General features: G+C 34.8%; 1 protein-coding gene across 1 annotated transcript in view; it reads left to right on the top strand.

Moving 5' to 3' along the window:
- LOC123717647 (zinc finger protein 395) overlaps positions 1-27936 on the top strand; it is a 56545-nt gene that overhangs the window by 12230 nt on the left and 16379 nt on the right. Inside the window, exons 2-4 of the mRNA XM_045673731.1 lie at positions 5284-5450; positions 20842-20969; positions 22928-23085. Of these exons, the coding sequence (XP_045529687.1) occupies positions 5284-5450; positions 20842-20969; positions 22928-23085 (453 nt within the window). The remainder of the gene's footprint in view (positions 1-5283; positions 5451-20841; positions 20970-22927; positions 23086-27936) is intronic.

Raw genomic sequence — 27936 nt, 5'->3', positions numbered from 1 at the left:
AAAATCTCTACGAATCTGTAAGATACTTTTTAACTTCTAGCAACATTCATCGGTTATGTTTCTTGTAGTAACCCTCAGTGTAAACAAAAGATGAATTACACTTAACAGAAATACAATCATTTGTCATTGAAACGTATGATTACATTAACATCTTGTGATTGTATTATCAATAACAGTTATCGGCTACCTGTAGATAGGACAATAATTTATACGCTAAAGACATTTTCTTTAATTCAACTTAGGGTAAATTATTTTTCATTTTGTAACGTTAAAAAATCAGTGGCGCTACAACCTTTCAGTTCTGGGCCTCAGATTTCTAAATATGTTTAATTTTTCAATCTAATAGGCAAAGTTTTCCTCACGATGTTTTCCTTCACCGTTTGAGAGAATATAAAATGCGCTCATAGAAAGTCCAGTGCACAGCGGGAAATCGAAGTTGACCTCAGGGATGAGAGTCACACACTGAAGCCACTAACACTGCTCAGTAAGAAAATTCAAAAACCTATAGTTTATGTATTATTATGTACATAAGAGGAATTTTACATAATAGTTACTGCGCATTTATAATGATATCTATGTTGATACAACGCCTTCCGTATTGCGTAATTTATAATTCTTGACATTGAGGTATTGAATATAAAGTGTGTTAAAATACTATTTTATATTAAATTTAAAGAGGGCTTTACAGATGCCTTAATCATCCCATTTTTGAGGATTTTCGAGAGGATATCATTAGAACCAAAAGTCGATAGTATAATAAGACACCGGCTCATCACCTGCTTTTCGAGTATTCTGTTTCAAAGCCCTTCCTCAGAATAAAAAAATACTTTTTCGTAGCACTTAGCAACAATTTGTGATTCATCGGATAGTTATTAAAACATTTAATAGATACTAGTCTTAATGTACGACTCTGAGCGCGAAAAATTAGATATCTAAACAATCTAAATCGTGCACGGTCGTTATGTAAAAAGTGTGAATTGCACAATTGCTCAATGCGATGGCGAAACTTGGCCGCCTGCAAATGCCAGTGAAAGTCACCAAGTGACTTTGACACGCTGGCGTCATTCTATACTCTATGGCACTTGACACTTGACCAAATTAACGGATGTTTCATGCATAAACTATAGACACTCTGTGGTTTCATTCGGTTCGTTGCAAATATTGAAGTAATTCAACAGAAGTATTTCTCTATATTTGTTGTCTTTTATAACATTGCTATTTTTGAAATTATACAATTTGTATGTGAGGTTCATGGCCAATTGTTGTGATTGTTGCAAGACTGGTTTTTGTTTATACATTTAATTTACATAAACACAACAAGGAATACTGAATTTTGATCCAAGACTTATCAACTTTTTTTATGACTATCTATAGTTATCAACTTTAACAAAACGAAACTATGCTCCATACCAGTGATGCCCAACATTTTTGCGCCATGCCCCACCTAAGCCTTTCTAAAATTCTTATACTCTTTGAATCAAACATAAATTGTGGGGGCCCCACGGTGAGGAACACTATACTTGCTATAGATTTTTTATATAATTTTAGTATTAAGTAAAACAATAAACTGGCATAAAGTTAACACTATTGCCATTTGAAAAAAATGAAAACAATTAAAGAATCTGTGTACAAATATGTATTAATATATTGTCAACATATAACACTTGTTCATAGTAATTAATATTGAGCGAAAGTTATTACCAAGTGGCATTGACGCCGCATCGTGTCATTGGCTGGGTGCGTGTGACGTGCGTGGCTTGCGCGCGCGCTGTACGTAGCTCTACGTACACACTACGTTATGCGATAATTTTTTTATCAGTAATTTAAAAATTATTTTCTTGTTATAGAATATTAAATGAATTTGTACACAGAGATAAGAGAAATGTTATTAGGATGTCTAATGTCTATGCCCTAGTCCTAAATTGATAGAACGCATTAGTTAATGACGTGAAAGATAACAGTTTTGTTATTAAATTTTATATAACACTTATATATCAATTACAATTAATTATAAACAAATACAAGACATTCTTTTAGAATATTTTGTCCCGTTCATTTGTCAGGGGAATGATATGGACAAAATATTCACTGGTTAGAAAATAAAACAACGTAAAATACAGATAAAAATGTTATATATTATAGAGTACACTACCACAATTAACGAAACTATATTTTTTTTATATTGGAATTTAAATTCGTTCTACTATTTGTGTAATCATTGTCTTTGGATTATCGAGTGTGACGCACTCGTTAACAATGTGACAGTAGTCAACGCACAGACTACATCTCGAACAAGACAAATCCCGTAATAATTGCTATCTATTCATATGTTACGAATTTTGAATTTGGAGTTTTAATTGAGGGAACTTACACGCAGTCCATTTTAGATCTAAGGCGATCACAAAGCAGTCGTTTGCGCAAGTTAAGCACACACGTTACACAATTAGAAAGTTATAAAAATAACCAATGTACAGCGGTCTAATTTTATTTGTTCACTGTTTTTATCGCGTCTTTCCCATGTAAAAAAAAAAGTGAAAGTGTATCCGGCCTGCTCTAGACTAAGATAAGTAAACGTTTTTACAATTACAATTTAGGGCTAATGATACAAAAATTGAGGTTAACCATGACAGTTTGGCGTTCATTTTCGAAAATATTATACAAATATAATCGACGTATAAATGACGCAATCGAAAATTTTAATTACTGCTATTATGAAAAACACTTTTTGAACGGATTGAACCTATGTATTATTATTAAAAACTTATAATTATTTACATAATTCTATTTTTTTTTTCGACGTTTCGCGTGCTTTTTCAGCGTGCGTAGTTACCGTGACCAGTAGCTTTAATCCGTTCAAAAAGTGTTTTTCATAATAGCAGTAATTAAAATTTTCGATGTGTAAAAGCTATTTTAACAAAAGACAATACTACTGCTATTATACTTATATTACACAAAGAGCAGTGTCGGCTTAGTGGCTTCAGCGTGCGACTCTCATCTCTGAGGTCGTAGGATCCCCGGCTGCATGGACTTTTAATGTGCGCAATTAACAGTCGCTCGAAAGGTGAAGGAAAACATCGTGAGGAAACCGGCTTGCCTTAGACCCAAAAAGTCGACGGCGTGCGTCAGGCACAGAACGCTGATCACCTATTAATTAACAAATGATCATGAAGCAGATGACCACATGACATGACCGTTGGCATCATGCATACGAACTTTCTAAGAAATTCGTTCTTTTGTTTACAAAGTGGGATTGCTTGCACGTGTAGACTGTTGTTGACCATGACTAATAAGTAGGAGTCATTATCTATACGTTTTTCTCTCCATTTAACGAAAAATCTCTTATCAATCAAACGCCATGAAGTGCACAGTCCCTTCGGTGTCGTTATAGAGATTTTACACTGTAATGAAATAAAAATGAGGACATCTGGCGGCCTTATCATCGAGCGCTCTCTTCCAGGCAACCATTCTCAGATCTCTGATCAGTTTTTGTACTAGACACACATCTACATGCCACTAGCAACTCTCTATTCACCGTTCTCTCATATTGTTTTATAAGGTGCAACTTCTCTTGATTTCATAATCTGCCAGAATTGCTCATTATCCAAAACAGATACATACAATATCTTAATACTACTGGAGAATCTAGAACCCGGTTTCTCTGTTTCTCAGACTCCTCTCTGGTCATCCTTTTGGACGGCACACGAGGTTTTCCCGTGCCAGCGATAATACATTGACGTGTCAACGAACACATTGTAAAACGTATTTCCCAATAAGAGGAAAATGTCGACGCAAAATGACGCATAGAACAAAAACAAATGACGTTAAGCGTACTTTAGATCGCAAATAGTATTGACGTACGCAAGTTAATCAAAACAATGCAAACAGTTTCATGCTGCATGAGCCAAATCAGCCGACACGGAAACCACTTTCCCGCTGAAAACAAGCGTGACGGACGTGAAGCGTTTCGTTTTGTGGGTGGGTCTCAAATAAGCTCTATAAGGAGATCACTCCTTCCTATATAAAGCGTTATATTATAGAACAACTTAATAAATGAAAATGAGAGAAGAAGAATTAAAGATTTTTAAATAGTAAATTAGCCGCTAGGATTTCCTACATCTTTAGATTTTGCGACCTTAAACTTCATCATAGACTTAAACCTGTCTCAAACCACTATTGGCATATATCCCTTTCCTTCCCGCACAGAGAGGGATAGGAATTGTTTTTTAATAAACAAATATACAGTATTAACAATATTCTTAACCTACATAGTTGATACATTTGATAAATAGACAATTAAAACAATTTTAAAAAGTGCAGACCTTATGGCAGTGTACCTTTAAATCTGGCAGCATTTGGTTCTGGCTCTGGCGCCAACTTAAATCTTTAATTCAATGAAAAGGTTGAAGCGCCACTGATTATTTGTAATCCACCCAATCTCAGATGGCGGTATACCATATATGGTATTCATTTAGTCAGAGTTTTATAGTATTGTTCACCTTGTAAACCTGGCTTCGTTATACAGTTAAATTTAAACATAATCATTTCAGGAATCATTCATGGCTATCACTAGACAGTTTCTTGAATTAGCCAGGTCTTCCCAGGCAGACACGTCCTCTAAGTAGCTATAGAATATACCCACAAAGAACTGTAACGCCTCTATTTTTTCTAGACACCTTTTATGAGCTTTGGATATTCTTAATACTTCAACATAAATATTACGGTTCTAAATCTACGACATCGGTATCGAAAATTCGTAATTATTGATTGCAAGCTTTTTGTGAAGTTGCTTAAGAACAAAGTTTGTGACACGAAACGCATCGCTCCACTTACGAGTTCCGTGTTGCCATGACGTCACATCCGCTGCGAAGGTCGAACATATCGATTTTACACAGACTCATTCTTGAAATATAACCTTAAAAACTTTTCATATATCATGGACCTCAACAGGCAGACTGCTGTACGAAACATGATTTTTATTTTATTTTACAGTAGTAAAGGCAGTCATCGCAGCCTATGGCCTCCTATTTTAGTGGATCCGTGGCCTAGCTTTGAAAGACCTACACTCTTTCTTTAATTAATTGGAGGTCTATCTCCCAGGGAAGAATCTCACCGGGAGTCGATTCTACAGCTCGCTAGTACGCAAAAGAAAATGTCTATCTCAAAGTGTTAAACGAGCAATTGTTCTATTGTTCATTAATTAAGTTAAGTCTAAAACCTATCCCGAGACCAGAACAGAACTACTAAACTTCTATTATCTACAATTTAATGTTTTTCTTCTTTCAGGTCCCAATAGAACTCAAGAAAAGGCTGGATGAGATAAGACTTTTGGAGTCGCGTAAATCAGCGAGACTGGCTGATGTTGATACAGACTTCGCAAGGCTTGCAGATATGGCAGGAGACCGCCGTAGAGCCTCCGCTACCATTGAAGTACCGGCACATCATATGCAGGGGTAAGTTGACTGAGGCTTCATGAGGATTGAAAGCTCTTTTATATACGTGACGATCATTTAAATGATCCTAATCCCCAAGGATTAATTTGCTTCAGTTCAGGGATTAAAACGAGTGGTCGAGACTTTCTTGCCCGCTTTACGAACTGGTAGTAAATGTAAATTTAGAATCAGTTTACCAACTGTTCTGTTGACGTTCATAAGTTTATTTCGGTACCTATCCCTATATACAAAGCCCTCGTTAAACGTAAATTAATCAATAAAGCCTTTTATAAGTTTGACAAATATGATATTATTTGCTCCAGTTCAAACAATTTGTATAACTCAAAAAGAGTGGCGGAGAGTTTATTGACAGTTCTTCTTGCCATCTCTACGTCCTCGACTTGCGACCTGATGGAAAATGTAAATTTACAATTGATTTAACTTCTTTTCTGACGTTCATACGTGTACCTATTCACCTATATGAATAAAGTTAGATTGATTTGGAATTACGTTTTGCATTTTGTCATATGTCGACTCTTAATCTTCTGAGTAAGTTGTTAGTAACCTTCTCAGTAATTTTAATAGAAACTTTATTTATTTATTCCTCAAAGGTAAGTCTTAATGCTGAAAAGTACTTTGGTATCTTTCTATCAAACTATATTTACGCTGAGCACTTTAAATAACGGGAATTACGTATTGGATTTTGACATTTGCGCTCTTTTGACTCCACATGTGAGTAAGGCGTTATAATATTTATTTAAACTTACTTAAAATCTAAATGAGTTTTATTTCTGTAAATTACTTTGATGTCTTTCGGTTTTATTTTAACTAAAAAAAAAGACCTTACTACTTTAAATAACGGGAATTAAGTATTGGATTTTGACAATTGCGCTCTTTCGACTCTAAATCATCTGAGTAAGGTGTTCTAATATTTATATAAACTTACTAAAATCTAAATGAATTTTATTGTTGTAAATTAGTTTGGTATCTTTCTGTTTTAAATATAAATTAATCAATAGCACTACAATCTTTTTAGGTCCGGGCCTCAGATTTCAGTATCTGTTTCATGATCATTTATTAATCGAATAGCCAAGTAGGTGATCAGCCTTCTTTGTCTTTCTGTTTTATTTATGTTAAAAAACCACCCACTTTAACGGTTCATAAGAATAATGTCGGTAGTTTTTGAATATATTAGTAACAAAACACTTAAATCTATATGCATTACGATTTCTGCATAAAAATATAACGTTAGATGCGTAGTATATCTTAGAATTCCGCCCATACAACGTACTCGCTCACGTAAAATCTGGTGACAACGAACTCTTTCAAACAAACACATGCTAAATCACGAATAGCTGTTTGCGTCATTGCATAAGTTGGCTATCACCTCGCATTTCCTGTTCCAAGTTCAAGTTGCTTGGGAAATCCATTTGTATTTATTTCTAATAATTTAACGCAACTATCAATAACTGTTTTGATTTCTTGCTTTTAAAAGATTTGCCATGTTTGTTCAAACGTTGTCTCGCAAACCGACGCCGGTAACTGTTGTCGGAACCTTGGAATTGCGTGAAACAACTACTTAACATTGTTTTTGGAATCGCAAACACTACTGGGTAATAAAAGTACCCGCAAATAGACATACGATGTCTATAGATTTTTACGAACGAGAGCGTACCAATTCCTAAATGGACATCACATCTGATGATCCTTCCGATTCCTCCCTGTTATAAATACGTTTTTGTCTGCATAAAGATCAAGGAACCTGACAGATAACCGCGGTAGAATCTACTGATTATCCAATGTTATTTCGCCTTGAATTAGCGGCTCACCTCGCAAGAAGGTCGTATCTTTTCTATTGCAATTCAACCTTGTTGTTTCCCTTATCTATTTCGCGTGTTACATTCAATTATCGGTGCATCCCGGCTTTTGTTAAGCGGAAACTGAGATTTGCAAGTAACGAATCCATGAAGTGTATATCTATAGAAATTCCGTGGATGATGTAAAGTCAATCCTGTGTCAATTTGACAAAACTCTACGAATAATTGTTTAACACTTGTATGTATGTATGGACTCAGTTTCCGGAATTAGACGCCCATTTGGTATATTCGAAAAGTAAAGTAAGTAAGCTCACCTGGCAGAAACTTAGAAGTTTCCCGGGTACTTTGCAGGCTTAACGGAGTGACCTCACTGCTCCGAGGATTGCTGGGAAGCATACACTTGACTTGAGGAAACCACATAATCTCTGTACATATATATATTCCATCCTGTTCAACCCTAAAACTCCTTCCTGTCTCAAAAATGATTTAAATTTTTTGAGAGCCCATAACTATAGCTTACGCTCTTCCGAAAACTATACTCTTGAAATCCCATGTCATAACTCCACCTTTCTTGGCGATTCCTTTAAGGTCTTCGCAGTTAGGCTATGGAATTCACTTCCCGTCCCTATTCATTACATTATATCCTATAACATTACCTGTTCACATCGTATCCCTAACTTTCTTTCCAACTACTAACTGATGTGAGACTTATCTTAAATTATCGTAATTTATATTTATCATTTTTTATATACCAAGATACAAACGGGCAGGAGGTTCATAGCGCCGCCCATGAATACATTGCCAGAAGTCTCGCAATTGCTTTTCCAGCCTTTTAAGAATTGGCACGTTCTTGAAGGACGCTCAGTCGAAATGGTTTGAAGATACTTCAGTAGGTAACTGGTTCCACATAGTGGTGGTGCGTGGCAAAAACTACCTCAAGAAACGCGCAGTGGAGTGGAGGTGATACGGGTGGAATATAGTATTCTGCCTCGATGATGAAACGGATTAACTAGTACATCTATTTAGAGTGAATCTGTGCTTAGGCGCGAGGTAGTTGCGAATTACGAAACGTTAGAAACTAGATGGAGTACGGGCGTGTCCTTGTCACACTTGCCTACATTCTGCAGCCACACCGCAAGGAACAATGCACTTAAAAAACACCAATGTAACATTCAAATCTATATGTTGAAATATTATATTGTTTACTTAACTGCTGCTTATTATTGTTATGTATTTTGCCATTTTTCTGCTATGGTATGTCATCTTTTCGTTTATTAATAAACATATATTATAATAATCTAGTAGCAATAAACAATTAATTCAAAATGAGCTTAAAGCAGTTATTGCCACGCACAACCACTATGTGGAATTACCAGCCCACAGAAGTATTTCCGTACCCAATTCGACTCAGGGTCCTTCAAGAAAAGAGCGTACCGAGTCTTAAAAGGCCGGCAACGGCCTTCTGGCAATGTGGGGCGTAATCACTTACCATCAGGTGAGCTTTCTGCCTCCGTTTGCTTCAATTACATAAAAAAGATAGATTGAGGTAAGTTAATATAAATTAACAACATTCAATATATTATGTCAGTGGCAAACACAAGGTACTTAGATGTTCTGCTTTGAAACCGGAACAAAATGGCGACGGAGTTTCACTTTTCATAATGGCGGTGAGAGGCGAGACCTCTATAAATTTCACAATTGCCAAAAAACCAGCGCGGAGATTGTTTTATTACAAGGCAATGGTAATGTAAAAGTTATTACTAGGTGGACGTCGCGGTTTCATGTTATTTGGAAGAAATACAATAGCGCTACAACATTTTAGGTCTGGGCTTCATTTTCTTCCATTAGGCAAGTAGGCGATCAGCCTTCTGTGACTGATACGCCATGGATGCATTTTTGTTTCTAAAGCATGCCTTTGTCCTCCCAAACGAACGGAAAACCTGGGTTCGAACCCCAGTGATGAGAGTCATATAATATATACTTTAAATCGTCAAAAATTTTCGACTGTCTTCATGTTTTCATAATTGAGCTTGTCGATTCACTTGGGGTCACAAGTTCTAATCATTTGTATTAAGACACTTTCATTCGATTCCGTCGTGATTATCGCAAACTTTGACGTGATGAAAGTAAAAGTTAATAAGATGTTACTAAAGACTTTCTAAAATAAAATCTCCATTACAAATCTGTTATAAATAACGGAAAATAATAATAATTAAATAACATTATATCTACCCAAAACAACTAAATTTTCACTATCGATTCAAGCATTTATACATTATCAATCTGACATATAGAAACAGAAAATATTCATATTGTGCAACAGATATTGTGCTATGTAGAAATTATTATGAGTACCTAAAATCATTAATATTTTCTTGTAACTAAACACCCTTTTTTATTATTTTATAAGGTATTTCCTTCACTAACAAACAAACTCGAAATTAACGTTCTTGAAAGTATTTTAAATCTTAAATAATTAAATACGTAATATTAAATTATTTCTAACATCTAAAATGTATTATGCAGCGACGAAACACTGCCACAGAAACAAACTTTATAAATTTCTTTTAATTTCATTTTTATTAATTATATATATTATTAGTATGTAGAAGAAAATTGTAAATACTGTATATTTGATTGTGATTACCAATAAACGTTATTTAAAAATGATAATGCTTCGTTGAATAACAAATATAAAGATGGCGCCCCTGTCGCGCAGCGCTCGCTGCCGCCATGACATACTAACCTAGTTTCAAAATGAAACACACAACACACTAGGAAAGCGCCAATAAATAGCTATGAAGTTGACATTATTTTCGGACAGAACCTTGATTAAAAATTATCGTATAATTTATTTGCATAAATCTATAGCGGTTATTTTTCTCAATTTCTCAACCATTTTGTGCCTTGTCCCTTAGCCCCCTCTACGTAACATATATAATTTTTAATTTAAAAGGATTGCCCACTTAAGTTGAGATCACTAGCAAATTGATAAAGAATCGTAGGAACTAAGTTTTCAAAACATAGTGAAAAGCCGAAATTATTATATAATTCTAAATAATTTTTGGGATACACATTCTGAACAGCTTTATTAGTGTCTTAAATGTCTTTCGTCTTTTTAATGTTGCTTTTAACCACATTAGATATTAAAACAAGTCTTAGACTAGTAGTTGTTATAATTATTAAAATCAGTACTGTATATCCCTTTCCATTACAGCTAAATACTAATTGAGTAAAACAGACGAATAGTCAAGTATTCATGAAGTAGACCACATACTAAAGAACCTACTGTGAACCATGTCGTAATGATTCCAATTCAAATGATTCTAACTTGCAAAACGCATACGTATAGTGTGAAGACAGCCACTGATTGCGAACATGAAATCAACTGGTCGCTAATATCACACATTAAGTGACGGTTGGAATCTGCACAAACTTGCTGTTTGGCCTGTTTCATTTAAACGTATAATATGTAGTACATACTTCGATAGTTTTTTTTTTTAAAGTACGGAGAATGTAACTTTCTCTTTCTCTTGCTGGAATTCCGTTACAATTTCGCAGGTGTATGCAGACAGCGTATAGAAAGTGTTACATTAATTATGCACACCAAAACACATAATATGCACATACATTATACGTCAGTGTTTTCTATTTCATTTAACTTATACCGCATATACGTCGCAGCTAGCTTAATTGGTTCTTCAATTAACAGCCTAGCCGTTTAACTAACGGCCTGAAAGATATTCAGCCGTAGCGTTTGTTACAACATTTAATAAACTGGCTAATGCTTAGGCCATTCGTACGATACAGTCATTTTTTGGCAGAATTAAAAAGCATTAAACATATGACATAAAATATATTTCTTTTAAAATTAAATTGCTTAAATCAAATTCACATTATTATTGTCAACACACGCTTGAATTGACGTATTGTTTTTCATGGAACTTTGGTAAACACCATCAAAGTTGTGGTTAACCGACGACCAATTGACAGTTTGAAGAGTTTAAGAGTGGCTGAAAGTGGAACTAAATTTATATTAACAGTCCACAGGCAAGTAATGAAACTTCATCGATCCCAGTTATTTGCCTAGCTGTTTGATCAACTGGCTGAACATCTTTCAGGCCGCTAGTTAAACGGCTAGGCTGTTAATTGAACGGCTACTTAAGCTAGTTGGCTGCGACATACATAAGAAGAGTGCTCAACCCAGTTCAAACCTTGGTTGGGTCCTAGATTTTTCTATATGCATAGTGTCGTTTATAAAAGAGGTTATTAAAACCCCAATATTGCCAGAACACCTGTATTTTACCGTTAAAAGGAAAAACGAAAATTTTGTCGTTTATCAGACACAGAACAATTAATTGTTTGTTAATATATCTTGGGTATGTGGTATCTCTGCTATTCAGAGACTGGGTTAGCGATACCCACTAAAATCACCTCAGGTAGTTCCTACATGGCCGCGTTAAAGAAACTCCAAGGTTACTCAGCTCAGCTCAGATTTCTGAATCTATATCATGATACATTTTCAATCTAATAGGCAAGTAGTGAAGCCTCTTGTGCCTGACACACGCCGACATTTAGGGTCTAAGGCAAGCCGGTTTCCTCACGATATTTTCCTTCACCGTTCGAGCGCATATTAAATGCGCACATAGAAAGTCCATTTGTGCACAGGCGGGTATCGAACCTCATAGATGAGAGTCGCATACTAAAGCCAACACTGCTCATGCAATATAATCGAAGCTCAAAACATAAATTACGTAGAAGAAAAAAAACTTTGAATTTCTGAGAATAATTGATGAACGTTTTTGTTCTGAAGGTGGAATAACCCATCGGTCGAACTAAAGTCACTAACCCTAATGAATTATAACTCATTAACAATTTATTTACGCGCGCATTTTAATTCCTACTAAATTTTAGCGATGCAGTCACATTTGTTCATTAGCTTAAGGAACATTTGAAGTTATATAATTGCTGATTAAGGTAATATGTACAGTCAAAATCGTTAACAACGATATAATAATAATAATAATTGATTGCAAGAATATGGTACAAAATGGTGGTACAATAGTAAGTTCGCATATTCTGCTATACAATGGCACGCAAATTTGTCTTTAAAGGAGGTTTTACATTTTACATTATTATTATTATTTGTATCGTACATATCTACAGTGTCTCTCGTGCATAATCATTTATTGAATAATACATTTTTTCAAAAATTCACCATGTTTAGAACAACATAACCAAATTTAAAGGTCCCGGTTGAATTCTATGTATTACAGCTGCTATTGCAGCTGAGTTTCATCAGCGGAAGGCAGAATACGAAACTCCACCCGTATCACCCCAACGTCCGTCATTCTACAACAGAGCCTTTTTAAAGACAGTTTTATATGGAACCAGCTGCCCAGTGAAGTAATTCCGAGCCAATACGACTTAGGGTCCTTCAGGAAAAGAGCATTCCAATTCTTAATAGGCCGGCACAAAATCACATTGATAAATTTGACAGAAAGATTCATAAAGTTGGTGTGTAAAAGTATTGTAATTTATATTAAAAAAACTACGAAATAATAGCTGTTGTGCCTACAACAACTTTCAATATTGAGTTTGTGTTTCTTACATAATTAGCGTTGATTTCACTAACAAAGGCGTAATACAGCTCAGCTACTAATCACAGATAAACTAATGAACAACTCTGAGTACTAAATACTTAAAAAGACTCAAATCATTTACCGGTAGTTGCTACAGGTTGATGTATTATAGAAGGTCACTCTACCCTCTATGCCCGGACAACAGTATGAATGTCATTCGAAATTCTATATTTAAATAGTGATTTTGACGTACTTGACACGGGTAAAATTAGTTCTGTCAAAAGATGATTGTAGCGGTTTAATAACCTATTTAATAAAATGAAAAATAATCTATTAGTCTGTATAAATAAATCAGTGTATCTGTTTTTTAAATATAATAGGCAAGTAATCAGGCTCTGTGATTGACACACGCCGTTGCGTTTTTGGGTCTAAGGCAAGCCGGTTTCCTCACGATGTTTTCCATTCGTGCACAGAACATCGAACCCTTAGAGATGAGAGACGCACGCTAAAGCCTAGACCACTGTTTCAAAATTGTAATCATTAACTTGTTAATTTACAAAATAATACGACCTATCTAATTCTTAGAATGTTTTGCTTCATTTCGCAACAAAATTAAAATATTTAAAATCAAAATAAATTTTGACGTTTTACGCGCCATTTTGCTTAGAGAAGCGTTTTGGCGGCCTAAATTGGGAATGTTAACTTTTGAATTTTTAAAGCCAAAAAATGATAAATAGCTGTTTTTTTTTATAAAATAGGGGGCAAACGGGCAGGAGGCTCACCTGATGTTAAGTGATACCGCCGCCCATGGACACTCTCAATGCCAGAGGGCTCGCGAGTGCGTTGCCGGCCTTTTAAGAATTTGTACGCTCTTTTCTTGAAGGACCCTAAGTCGAATTGGTTCGGAAACACCTCAGCGGGCAGCCGGTTCCACATAGCGGTGGTGCGCGGCAAAAATTGCCTTGAAAAACGCTCAGTCGTGGAACGTCGGACGTCGAGGTGATACGGGTGGAATTTTGTATTCTGCCTCGACGTCCGATGCTGAAACTCAGCTGCAGGTATTAATCCGAACAACTCCTCTGAACACTCTCCATTTATTTATTTAGGTTCTATAGTAATTAAAAAATAAAGCCACTTTCACTCTATACTACAAATCTCGTGTTAGTATTTATACACTTAGTCAACGTTAGTTATTGTTATTTCCATTACTTCATGTTCAATATGGATCCTTTTAGGTAAAAACCTCCCCCGAACCTTTTTGTGGTGTTCGGGCAACATTCCATCTTTTGCCCTGCAATATGGCCTGTCATTTTCTATTTCAGCTGCAAGGCGTGGGTTAGCGATCCGTGATCTTAGCTTTCGCCCTGTTCACTTCGTATTTCGTGAATCTTTCGTCATTCTTAGGAGTCCTAAAGCGTCTATACGGCTCTAAAATCAGAGGCAATATTGGGGAAGTGTTGGGGATCACCCTAGATCATCTCATGTGTAAGAAATTCGTTTGAAGACGCTTTTAAGTTGCCCCTGGGAGTCCCTGATGTTATATGCTGAACATACTAAGCCTTTGAATTTGTTGGATTAAATTAAAAATAGCCATAATCCGATTTATATTCGTTTCTTAATACAATGTATAACATGACGCAACCCCGATAATTAGATTATTTAGAATTACATACATATAATTTTTTTTTGTATTTGACTAGTATAATAAATATTAAGTTTATTAGCATTCATACAGTATACAATTTTCTTAACGTACATAGTAATAATACAAATAATTATATATTATAAATTAAAACTGATTTAAAAAGTTAATTAATTTTTTTTAACAATAAACGTGATTTTTCATTAACAGCGTCTAATATATAATAAATGATAGATATTTATTAGTTAGTAACAGTGTTATGTAGAGCCAACGAACAGGAGACTGTGATTAGTGATACCGCCGCCCATTGACACTCAGTAAAAGAGGGCTCACGAGTGCGTTGCCGGCCCGGAAAACGCCCAGTTGTGGAACGTCGAGGTGATACTGGTGGAATTTCTGCCACGACATCTGATGATGAAACTCAGCTGCTGGTATTAATCGAAACAACTCCCCTGATTAGTCCTCCTTTCATAGATAAATCTAAAAATGTAGATATAATCTGTGTAACAAAAAAATCCTATTTATAATCTAGACTGTGACTAAATTTACATGACCTGCCTCAACTAGTCTCCATTTGAATAACGCCGACAATATATCGTTTTTTTTGCGAATACTAGATCTATGATGTCAGTATTTTTATCGCAATTCGCATAACAGATTACGTAAGGTGATGACAGCATTGTTATTACCAGGCGCGAAACACAATAAATAAATGCGCTTTACGAAAAAACTACACAAACGTTGAATAAACTGTTTTTTTTTCCTTGTTACTCGATACTCTAACTTATCTCACTCTCATACTCATCCTTCAGTACAAGAACCCTTCACGGGTAAAGGCCTCCTCCAGCTTTGACCAAATATGCTTTCTTCCAGCTAAATCTTATCTTCTCTTCACGTTTAGGGCGCTCTCTTCTTCCTCTGGGTCCTTTCTTTTTGTCTTTAAAATCCATCTTTTATCTGTGCCTCTTGCTACATTCCCAATGCCACTTAAATTTTATGGCATCATGCAATGCTTTCGTTTTCATCTTTTCGCTTTTTTCTTGATATATTCTTCTTGTTTTTAGTTTCTTCTTTCCATTGCTGTCTGGCATTTTACTAGAAGATTTTCTTAGAGTCTAACGCTCATTCGTATTCGGTGTTTAGTAGACATCTATGATGATTTACGCTGCGTGATGATGATGACCATTTAATTACGTAGTTCTTCTCTTTCTTTAAATTTCTACTGTACCATTCCGTATCCGCATTGTATCCCTAATTTTCATACTGACATCGAGAAATCACTCTCGTATCGTGATGTATTGATGATGTATTCATTGGCATACATGTTATATAAAAAAATACCTTTTTTAATATTAGGAAGAACGGGCAGGAGGCTCATCAGATGTTAAGTGATACTATGGGTACATTGCCAGAAAGCTCGCAAGTGCGTTACTGGCCTTTTAAGAATTGGTACCTCAGTACCATTTTATCAATACATCTAAGTTATCTTACTTATAATTTCCCAAATTGGATTCGATTATCATCCTATTCGTACTTGTATTGCTTGCAACGAAGTACCAAATAACTATTCTTCATTGATTTAGTTTGTAAAAGGGCTGTAATTAGAGTTCATACACGTCATAATTGTTCTAATGAGATATGAAAGCGTTAACTCAACAACAGGCTGCAAGGTTGATTTCAATGTTACGTGGGAGCGACGTCACGAGGTATATACAGCTGCCGGCCGGCAACCGGCGAACATATTAGAACCTTGCTTCCGAGGTCGTAAGATTATATTGAGATTTATTTAACATACATTTTATAATGCAACACAGCTAATGTACACATAGTTCCAGTATCGACGTCGACGTCCGTCGTTCCACAACTGAGCTTCGTTCCACAGCTGCCCACTGTTCCCGAACCAATCGAATTAGAAACCTTCATAGAGCGTACCAATTATTAAAAGGTCTTGCGTGATAGTTCTAGTTTCTTGAGCAGTGATAGTCCATGGGCAGCGGTAACACATCAGGTGAGAATCCTGCCCGTTTGGCCCCAGTTCCAGCCTTCACTACTAAAATTAATATGACTATAGAAGCAGATAAATACAAACATTTTGTTTTTTATAAGTCACCTGAAGCCATGGTCCAGCAATTGTGGAATATTCCTTCCAACGCAGGATCAGAGGACCTCGGGACCGATGCGCCTAGAATAGAGTTTTTTTTTTGCGTTCGACTTCATTTTATAATCTTTTCCATATATTCGTGTTATTTGAGAAGATCGCGAACGTGAAATCTATTTTGAGTGACTTCAGTTAAAGGGACATTACATCATAGTTAAATATATTCGTAGAAACATGATTGTGTATCAAGAATTTCGGTGAAACTATTTCTTGGTTCTCTATATGTTCTTTCATTTATAACGTTACTCCATATTAGTAATAACCGTATTTACATAACGATATCTACATATACTTCCAACACACATACAAAATTAGTAAACCTATATAGTAAAAATAATAATTAAAAATTGATAAATAGAAAATAAATTTCAAATGTTTTCGCAGCAATTCCTCACTGTATTGCGATACAGATTAGTTGAGCAAGGAAACTGATTCTGGATTCACAGGCACTATCTACCATCCAACTTATATCTTTAATGAAAATCTTAAATCTACACTTTTACAGATTTAAACTATCTGAAATTGTATGAATAAAATTAAAATAACAGTTCTCTGCATCAAAAGGGATCATCAAAAAACATGGTGATCGCTCAAATGTCACGTATATTATTTTAATAAAAAGAGGAATGTTATATATCATAAAAAAAACAACTGAACTCAAGCACAAATAATATAGTCGAACGATCTGCGCTCCCCAAGAGTGTTCACCCCAAGAACGACCTTCCACAGTTCGGTAGCCGATCTATATATATATGTATATATATATAATGTTAATAGTACTCTAGGCCTGTCTGTAGAGTATAGGGATATAGGGCCTTTTTTAATAATTAAAGGACGTATTAATTCTTTATTTTTGTATAGTTTAGTAGTCCATTTATGACACCCGCAGTTAAAATCAATAATATAAAGATGTTTTCTTTGAATACAAACAACTAAAGGCGTGATTCTTTAAGCAGTGTTGGCCTAGTGGCTTCTGTGTGCGACCTTCGTAGGTTCGATCCCCGGCTGTGCACCAATGGATTTTCTTTCGTGCGCATTTAATATTCGCTCGAATGGTGAAGGAAAACATCGTGAGGAAACCGGCTTGCCTTAGACCCAAAAAGTCGACGGCGTGCATCAAGCACAGAAGGCTGATCACATACTTGCCTATTAGATTGACAAATCAATCAAATTGATTATGAAACAGTCACAGAAATCTGAGGCCCAGACCTCTTAAAAATTATTTAATTGTTACAAAGCTCTGTGCTTTAGTAAAATAGTATGTATTTATTTCCAAAAGTATAGAAGTAAAATTATAGCTAGCTTTCTTCAGACGAATCGGGCTTAAATTAAGATTAGATTTAAATCAAGAGTTTGAGTACAGCTTTTTTGTTTCTGTAAATGTTTTAGTATTAACGTAAGACTAGTATTTTTATACAAAGCCGGTTTGTTGTTTTTCCAGTAGAAGCCTACATCTATAAATAAAACTCTACGGTCACTATTCTCTATATGCAGTAATCTGTGTGTCAATGAACCTTTACACACACATAAATATACTATAAGTATAAAAAATAGACGTTTGAACGCGAATAATTTTAGTTTTTTAAAGCATGACCAGTTTGTTAACGTTTTCAAATAATTTGGAATTCTGATTGGATAAATATTTATATATCATAAAAAAAATATATATATGTACAGAGGTATACTGTATATTTTTGTTATCTTAAAAGTTTTATTATACTTAGTTGTCTTAGTTTCAGATTATTGTATACACACTTGCATTCATAATATAATCAATATAAAGATTTTAATTTACAACGAATATATATGTAATATATTTTTAAATTCGTAACGACATTTACGTAGAATGTTTGACATTCGTAAATTCCAAAATATTCTACAAGGTATTGAAGAATGATTTCAAGTAGGTAATGAAATAATTTTTAGGTTGATTTTTATAAATTCTTATAAATAAAAACAAAAATTCAAATTGCAAACCTTTCTTCTGTATTATTAAAGAAGAGATTTATTTCTAGAACTTCAGTTTCTTAGAACTTCCCTATACACAACATTGTAGTTCTGACTCGGGGTAGGTTAACATACAATTGCTAACGGGTAAAATATTTGTTGTAGATATATACGTTCTATAATACTGTAAATATTTTTTAGTTTTGTCATCAATAGTTTCCACAGCGCACACGATGCCATATTTTTATCTATATTTTGAAAATGAAAATTTGATATAGTCAGTGAAGATGCAGCTTTCTAATAGTGAAAGAATTTTTGAAAGCGGTCGAGTAGTTTTTGTATGAACATAACAAACATACATACAAAAACACAAATGTTTCCTCTTTAGAATATTTGTATAGATTAAACAAGATTAAACCAGTATATAGTTGATAACGCTTAGAATGAGATTCAGAAACTCAATGCTATGTGACTTCTGTATGTCAAAAACGTACTGAACTTTGACAAACGGGAGTTTGTCCTTCCAAAGTGGGATTGGATACTGAGAGAACTACGAAATTGCAAAAAAACGTGATTCTAAAATATCACCATACAGGCAGGGCATTAAGGTAGTTAAAAATCGCAATCTGGGGGTACGGCATTGCCAAATCGAGCAATAAAGGTATCTCAAAACAGTTCCAGCCATTTTTGAACCCTCTAATCATATTAAACTATACTTTTGTCATTCACTGACTGACAAATCATCAAAACTAGAGGACATAGAAAAATGCAATTAATGTTTAGTTTTTTAGGAACTAAAATATTTCAATATTAAAAATCTTTTATGTTTTAAATAAATGATAACACATGTAAATCGATTGTTTAGTGCGATTGCCAATCAATTTACTTTAAACATAAAATATGGTCTATATATATGTTGTTAGGTTATATAATTACGTAATTACTTAGAATGTCCCTTAAGTAGGGTCCGAAAAATTAACCGACTTGGTCATTACATGGATCTCACTTTTTAGGGTAGTCTCCCAAGTTTCCCAAGTCTCAGTGCGAGTTGGGAGACCTTTTTAAAAGTGGTTTTTCATAACATTATCGCCTTATCTCACTGTCTATGCCAAATACTAACTCAAATAAGTCAATAACATGTTTTTAAAGTTAGTATGACGTTATAGTTTATCATTTGTTAAAATATGGTTCAATGCACAACAACAATGACCTTAAATATCAAATGCAATGTTGGTCTTATCAGTCAAAACAAAAGGTAGAAAAAGGTTATCTACAATATTGTATTGCAGTAATCGTTCTGATTTTTATCTGTGTAAATTTCATTCAAACGCCAAATGTAGCTTAAACTAAAATTTAAATTTTATGTGTCAAAAACGATCATAGATTATTTTCTATTTTTACTTTTTTTAGGAAGAAGTTTACCGTTCGATTTTGTCTATGTTCAAACATACGGGGACCCTATATCGAAGTGACAAATGATTCGCATTTTTTTTAATGTATTTGTACAACTCAAAGATTTTTTTAATGTATTTGTACAACACGAAGAAGTTATGGACATAGACAATAATTTCAAACTACTTCCGGTCTGAATATAAAACAAGAATTCAAATATGGAATTTCAGATTGAATTTTAAATTACGAAAAAATGTTACCTTTCAGATAGGTTTTAATGCGTATATATAATAGACTAGAGTTTTCATGACCTACACTTGTAAGTCTATGACCTCAGACTGAAGAGGTTATCGGCCAGACGTTCGTACTTACGCAATATCCAAAACCGAATAGACCCAGACGGGGCACAATCGGCAATTGAACTTTACAGAGTTCAATGATTCAGGATTGTTCGGGAAGATTTCTTTGACTTTTATATTTAAACTGTGGCATAAATATTAACTGAAATCTTGTTATTACGGTTTATATGTATTTGGGCAGCTGATGAAAACTTCATGTGATACATATTTTTTTATACAATGGGGGCAAACGGGCAGCTTGCTCACATGATAAGAGGTCGTCGCCCATAAACACTCAATGCCAGGCTCGCATTTTAAGAATGTGTACGCTCTTTTTTTGAAGGACCTTATTATGGATAGCTTATTCCACATAATGGTGGAACGGCAACCAATAGATGGAAGTCCCGTGTCTTTCCAATGAAACAAGCGAACAGGAAACATTTGTGACCACAATCGAAAGACCTGCGCGTTGCATAACTTCGCCTGGAATCTCCTTTGGGCTCTAAGCCAAGTTATTTACACAAATTTTGTTCCAGGTCTCGCAAACGTGGCCCCAGCAGCTCATATGACCTTGGCTATGGAGAACGCGACGATCAGATGAATGAATGCAATGCCGCCTTGGTCCTGATGTCTCTGAGCTGCTCACCAAACTCACCACGACCAAGTACGTAATTTTGTTTAAAATCTTCTATTTGGTGTTAGTTTTTTTTTAATAGGCAAGTATGGGTCAGCCTTCTGTGCTAAGGGTCGATTTCTTCACAAGGTTTCCTTCGTACGAGCGAGTGTTAAAAGCACAGATAGATAGTCGATCGGAGCACAGCCGAGGATAACGTTGAACTCACTAGGACAACACTCCTCCTTTGTCCCGTTTTTAACAAACAGGACTTAGCTTGATGTAATGTTTTCATGTAGATTGTTGCATATAAGAATTAATTCTAGATAAATAATGAAACTGAATTTCCGAAGGACCAAATGGGTTTGTCGTAAAATAATAAAAAAAAGGAAATTTAAAAGAAATCCAAGGGATTTTTAAAGTATATCTGAAAATGAAGAAGACCATGAGAGATTTACAATATAACATATAATTCATTAATTGAAGGACATCTAATCGATTACCGAATTAAATAAGCCGTTGCTTCAAGTCTTCTATCACTACAAAATTGCTGCTCATGCAGTTGTGTAGAGACGCGGAGTCTCTCTGCATCTTCTACCGCATTTGCCATGGAGAGAGTTCAGAGTTGTTCGGATAAATACCTACAGCTGAGTTTCACCAACGAACGAACGTATCACCTCAACGTACGAGCGTTTTTTCCCGTGCACCACCACTGTGGAACTAGCTACTCACTGAAGTTACTATTTAGCTACCAACCAGTTTGACTTCAATAAAAGTACCAATTCATTCGGTCAGCAACGCCTGCTGGAATTGAGTGTCCATGGGTGGCGTCACTTAACGTCAGGTTGATTGCCCTCGTTATGTAAAAACATCACAGAACACGCAGGCGAGTTTTGCTATGTTTTAGGTTAGATATAATAAAAAATATTTAAAATATTGTAAAATTTTATAATTGATTTTTAGTATACAATTTTATTTTTTATTTTTGTTCCTCTTCTAATCAAATGCTTCGTAATTTCAAGTTAATTTTTGCTTCCCTAAAGTCCTGTTACCATTGCATAATGTATATTTGGTTCATGACCACGCCCACCACTATCCACTTTCATTGAGAAGAATATTCTAAATTTAATATTACATCTGATTTAGGTAAGAATACAAGTCTAGACATCGGTCTAGACTTTGTCTAGACAGGTATTCGGTGTTTAACACTATTCAAGTGAGACTGATCCAGTAATAATACTAGAGGTGATGAAATTTGAAATATACTCCTGGAAATGAGAGACAGGTCCCATTGTATGCCATCGTGCCACGAGACATTTTTGCCGCTCTGTTTTGACATACGGTCCTCCAAGAAAGAGCGTAGCTATAAGTGGCCGGCAATGCATTGGCGAGGTTTCTGGTGAGTGTTCTGTATAACTTAACATCAGATAACATCTTTCTGGACTTGAAAATCTCATATATTTTTGTAGTGAATTACTTTTGTGCCTTGCTATCTCAATTGCAATAATCTGTATTAATGTAATGTATTTAAATTTTATTTATAATTGTAAATAAATCTGTATTCCATCGAACTCTAGACTGACAAGTTACATCGTTGTCAATGACTTGTCAGAGAGAACTTGACAATTCACTTTTGACAGCTGACTGTTTAGATATACATAATTTAACGGAAGCACTTTATCAGTTCCAATGGCTTAATTTTAAAGTCGCTAAATTTTACAGTTTATCTTAGCAATAGTGAAAGTGTGGTTATTGCAAGTTCCACCCCGGGCCTAGATCGTATTGATACATTAGGTCTTCCACCTCACAGTCTACCTTTATATACTCACTGCGTCCGTTTGAAATTCTTCCGTGCCCGCCATGTACGTTAAGCATTTATCCGGCACTATACAGCCCAAGGCGGAGAACAAATTTAAATAATGATGACGTGGCTCAGATAAGACACTCACGGTGTAAGTTTTTTTCTCATACGTTTAAGATCTATCTAATGTCAGTAATAAATCACACAGGCGCATGGGGCGGTCGGTCATCAGTGTCCCCTGGCGCAAGCAGCAGCTCCGGCTCATCATGGCGCTCTGGTACTCCATCACCGCCTCCTGTCTCCTCCTCATTCAGCGACGAAGGCATTGCTATGGACTATGAAGATCATCATCCACGCAAGAAAAGGGTATGTTTTGTATTACTTATAAACGTCTCTTGGCTAAGGGAGCGTTCAAGTATTACGTAACGAATTTTGGGGGGGGGGGGTCCTCTTGTAAAACGTTACAATGCGGGGCGGGGATTAAATTACGCGATATTGTTAATATTATTTTCCACTTTCCAATACTTTACACCACATAATGGTAAGTTTTAGGCATAAAGAGTCTCTGGGGTTGGTCACGAAACGTTTTACTATTTGAAACAGAAACGTTACGACGCGTTTCATTGGGAGGGGGGGGGGGGTCAAGAATCTCCAAAAAATTTGTGACGTATTTCTTGAACGCTTCCTAACTTAGGTATCGTTAACTATTGATTAAGACATACATGTATTATAATTTTAAATTAGTAACAATCTTAATTATTACAATTATATTATTAAACCGAATTTAATAATAATTAAACGTTTTTATCCGGTTCTTACTTATACTCATGTCATTAAAATAAACAAACTATTGCCTAACTAACTAAAAGTTTATCGTAGGTTTATAAATACCGTTAAATCATTAATAAAACTTTTAACCTGTCATGTTCAGCAGTATCGAATAGTTAATGTAATGGAAAACTAAATGGGCGTATTTGGAACTTAACGTAAACGAAAGTTTTTACGTTAACTATTCGAGTTCACGATCAGTACATAGTCTAAACTACGAATACAATGTATATTATTATATGAATTACGAATATTTTTATGTATTACCTATAACGTTAGGCGTATATATAATATACTGTATGATAGGTAGGTCACAGCTAAGTGAGTTTTATTTCGTTCTAGGTTATCTACGCTGAGGATATCGTGGGCATTAATATAAATAATTTTATTATTGGTAAGGATTATAACGAAGTTTCTAACACGTTCTTCAATATAAGTCGCGTATATATTTATCTGACTTTCTCAAAAATTAATAGTGACAAACTTTGGGCTTATTTGGAACTGAAAACAAGATCGTATTCGTATAGTAAACTTTACACGGATTATGTTCAAACAGTTCGTTATTTAGCTGGAAAACTTGTCCACTAATCACTGCTCATGTTTTACATATATTGACACAAATATATATAAAAGTTTGTAAATATAATACATAATATAACTGTAAGTATCGGTGACCCCAGAGCTGGTGCTTTCGCTCAACGAATTAGTATCGCAATACATCGCCTGCCATTAATATTCGCCACAGAGACCAAACTTTTTAAATGTATTTTTTCTATTTAATAATTTTGACATTTACGTATTCTGTTCTGTCAAAATTATATGCAGATAAACAATTTTATATCCGCAAGTAAAGCACAGATGTTTTGTATGCATTAACTGACATGTCGGCCTTGCATAACTTTCACTACATAGAGGCCTTTTCCTTATTCACGCAAGTTTATTTCTATATATGTTAAAATTATAAACCTACATTATTTTTATTGTACTTAGGTAATGTATATGTATATATTATATATCCGAGACTTAAGTTCGGTGGCTTCAATTAAAACACTTACAATTTACGAGTGTAGTAAAAACTAAAGGACTCAATTTGGCTTCAAGTGTGTGTTATTGTTTACATTTTGTTTACTCTTTAAATTAGTAACTAATATATATATATATATATATATATACGTTTATGTAACTTAACTAATGTTAGGTTAACTCGCGTTTCGCTTTAATATGTTTTACTACCTTCTTAATACGTGCCAATATGTAGAACGCTTTCCTATGCTACCCAACTAAAGTGAAACCTATATTTTTCTCTCAATAAAAGCCTTTCTCAGAATTTGAATAGTTCAAATATTGATAAATGATTGGCAAGTGGGAAATACTAGGCAAGCGTATAGTGAAGTCGGGCAAGTCATACCTGGACCGTGGGCGTACTAGAGAAGGGACAGGTGAAAAGTACCCATAACCGAGCATGGTGAATCATGCAAGTGGAAGCGAGCCAGGTAACTGCCCCTTGCAAGTGGAGATCCGTGGCCTATGCCTGCCCCTTCAGGAAAAAGGCTCATAAATAAAATACGTAATAACTAAAAAAGCTTGGTAAAACTTATACTAACTCCTATTATTTTTTTAGTCTGTGGTATTAAAAAACGTAATCAGTGTTGCTATATATAAAAATCGTAAACAATCATACAGATAATTATTTGACAAATATTTTGCCTTGATATAATCTTGAATCAGCGTCGTCTGTATCAAAATTGGTCTTTTGACTATTATCTTCAAATAACACAAAACATCACAACTTACTTTCTGACGTTTCATTGTCTAAATATTAATCAAACTATGGACTTGACATTTCAAGGTCATGGAGGAGATCAATGACATACAAAATAATTTTTAAATCAATATAATTCGCTTATGTACTAGAAAGTACGCTCGTAATAACATTATATAACAAAGTACTTATGATTAACGATACACGTGGCTGGCTTGTCGTACAATGTCAAGGTGCAGCACTGCGCTTGCATTATGCAACGCTATTGTGAACTGTCAGTTTTGCAATTTAATATTTAATCTGTGGAAACTGTTAAAATTAATTTGAATCTGATTCCTGGTCTTGAATGTAATAGACAAAGGGGCCATTCGACAGGTTCTACGAGTCAGCTATTTCATACAAGGTATGTCTTATGATAATTTATAATCAATTCATGATTGTAATACAACCATCCAAATCGGACGGACTAAGACGCTTTATTTGAATTTCATTCTAAACATTTGCCGCCTAAAATACACTTATCTATGTTGTTTTCCACCACAGATTATTAATTACGTCACTTGTTTACTAGAACACATCGCAGTTCTGTTTTTAAATCTTTTGCGCAGTTCCAGAATAGTGTTTTCAATAATAATCGTTCTCTAAGTAAATAACGTTCGAAATTTAAAAAAAATAGTTGTTTTTATCTGCCTTTGTCCTTGCAAAATATAAATACTATTGTATATACAACGACATCTCTATGGATAGCCCATTCCTACGTTCAAATAATTCCGAAGACACCGCGCCAAATATTTCATAATAATACCCACGCGTGTCTATGTTAACCTTGTCTATACGCCAGATAACGTGGGCAGAGCTAACTCATAAACGTAATTGCTCGTAGTGAATGCAAATTCGTAGTATTTAAATAAAACCTTTAACGGATTTAAACGGGTATATTACTAACATAACACGAGTACTTTTAAATGTAACTTTTTGTTCCGATATTAACTAAAAAGAGGTAGAACGTGTTTTTCAGAACGCTGGCAAACGGGCAGAGGCTCACCTTTATAAACGAACCGCTGTTCATGGACACATAGCCGGCAGGTTTGCGAGTGCGTTGCCGGCATTTAAAAAATCAGTCTTGAACTTTAAAAGATGACCATCAAAGTAGAGACTTACCGCTTACTATTTGTCCATATGTAATTTAACCTGTTAAAACTGTCAAATGTCAGAAAAAATGATTTGACAGTACGGGCCTCTGATTCAGATATACGACTTAGCAAAGTATGCCATATGTAAGTAATTAGTCCATATGTCAAAAACGTATACATTTTTGACATAGTGTTCGAAAAATCTCGCCTCTGAACCCAGTCGTAATAGTTTGCTTAAAATAAAACACACACACACCAAACAGGAATTCTCTAGGAGTTTCTGTTTGCCAAGGCGACTGGAATCAACTTCCAGTGGAGTTTGACTTGGGACGGCCTCCCAACTTTAGCAAAGGGCGTATTTCAAGGTACTACTAACACGAGTGGTCCATGAAGAATATGGCCTTTCCGTAAGGACAGTTATAAAAAACCCTACTGAACTTCTTCCTTTGTGTCTTGAAAGTCTTGAAAATCATTTGGATATTGATAGCAAAGAATTGTACAAGTTCGATGACTCCTGTATCGCTACGCATTGCCAGAGTTTTATTTTTAAAAGCTTTACAAATTAATTCGCATTGACGTTGTTAATTTAATTATAATTATAATCCAGGGTTTAATATACAGAAGTGGGCTGTACAATGTTAAAAAAGCATTGTTAGGTTCCTATCTCATACTAATTGTTTTGCTAGTAATTATTGATAAGTAAAATCGAATAATCTAGTGTATTATTATTATTTTTACTTTTTTAACATATATGTCATGTATTTTAGAAGATATAGCAGTAGCATATACTGTAGATATTAGGTACATATCAGTTTGACATATATAATCTTTAATTGCCATACACAAGTATACAGTATTTACAATATTCTTAACCTACATTGTAATAATAATAATTAAAAATTGACAAATAGAAAATTAAAACAAATTTAAAAGTTTTGTCCCTGTTGCACCTTGAACGCTGGCAGCATATCCTCGCTATATTGTATCTGTGGTAGAAATTCATAGATTAAAAATAAACGCTGACTTTATTCCTTTGTCTTTATATTTGAGCGGCATGTCCTTTGCGCACGGTTAGGCATTATGTTTTTTTATAAAAATTATATTTACTTCTCAAGTATAGTGTAACATACACATGTTAATGTAATTAATGAAATTCAAGAAGGTGATACGAAATTTTCCAGTTGATTTGCTCCACTTAAGAGTTAATCGGAGTTTATTTTCTCAGTTCTGGGATTATCCAAGGGTTCACCGAACTCACGCATGCCTGACACGTCATGTTAACTTAAAACCAGTTCTTGCAGCCCAACCGTAGCAGGAAACGAGCATCAATTCACACAAATTGTGTTTGCGGTATATAATGCGCTACATTTGCGGTATTATATGTGGTTAAAACAACGCATATTGTCCAGTATCTATGGCACTTACCATAGTTGATAATTATTTGAAACTAATAAGGATTTATGCCCTATTTTGATATTGCAGCTGCTTAATTAT

This window comes from Pieris brassicae, chromosome 13 (genome assembly GCF_905147105.1).
Source record: "Pieris brassicae chromosome 13, ilPieBrab1.1, whole genome shotgun sequence".
Lineage (NCBI taxonomy): Eukaryota > Metazoa > Arthropoda > Insecta > Lepidoptera > Pieridae > Pieris > Pieris brassicae.
The sequence above is the reverse complement of the archived record's forward strand: the minus strand, read 5'-3'. Positions and strand labels throughout refer to the sequence as shown.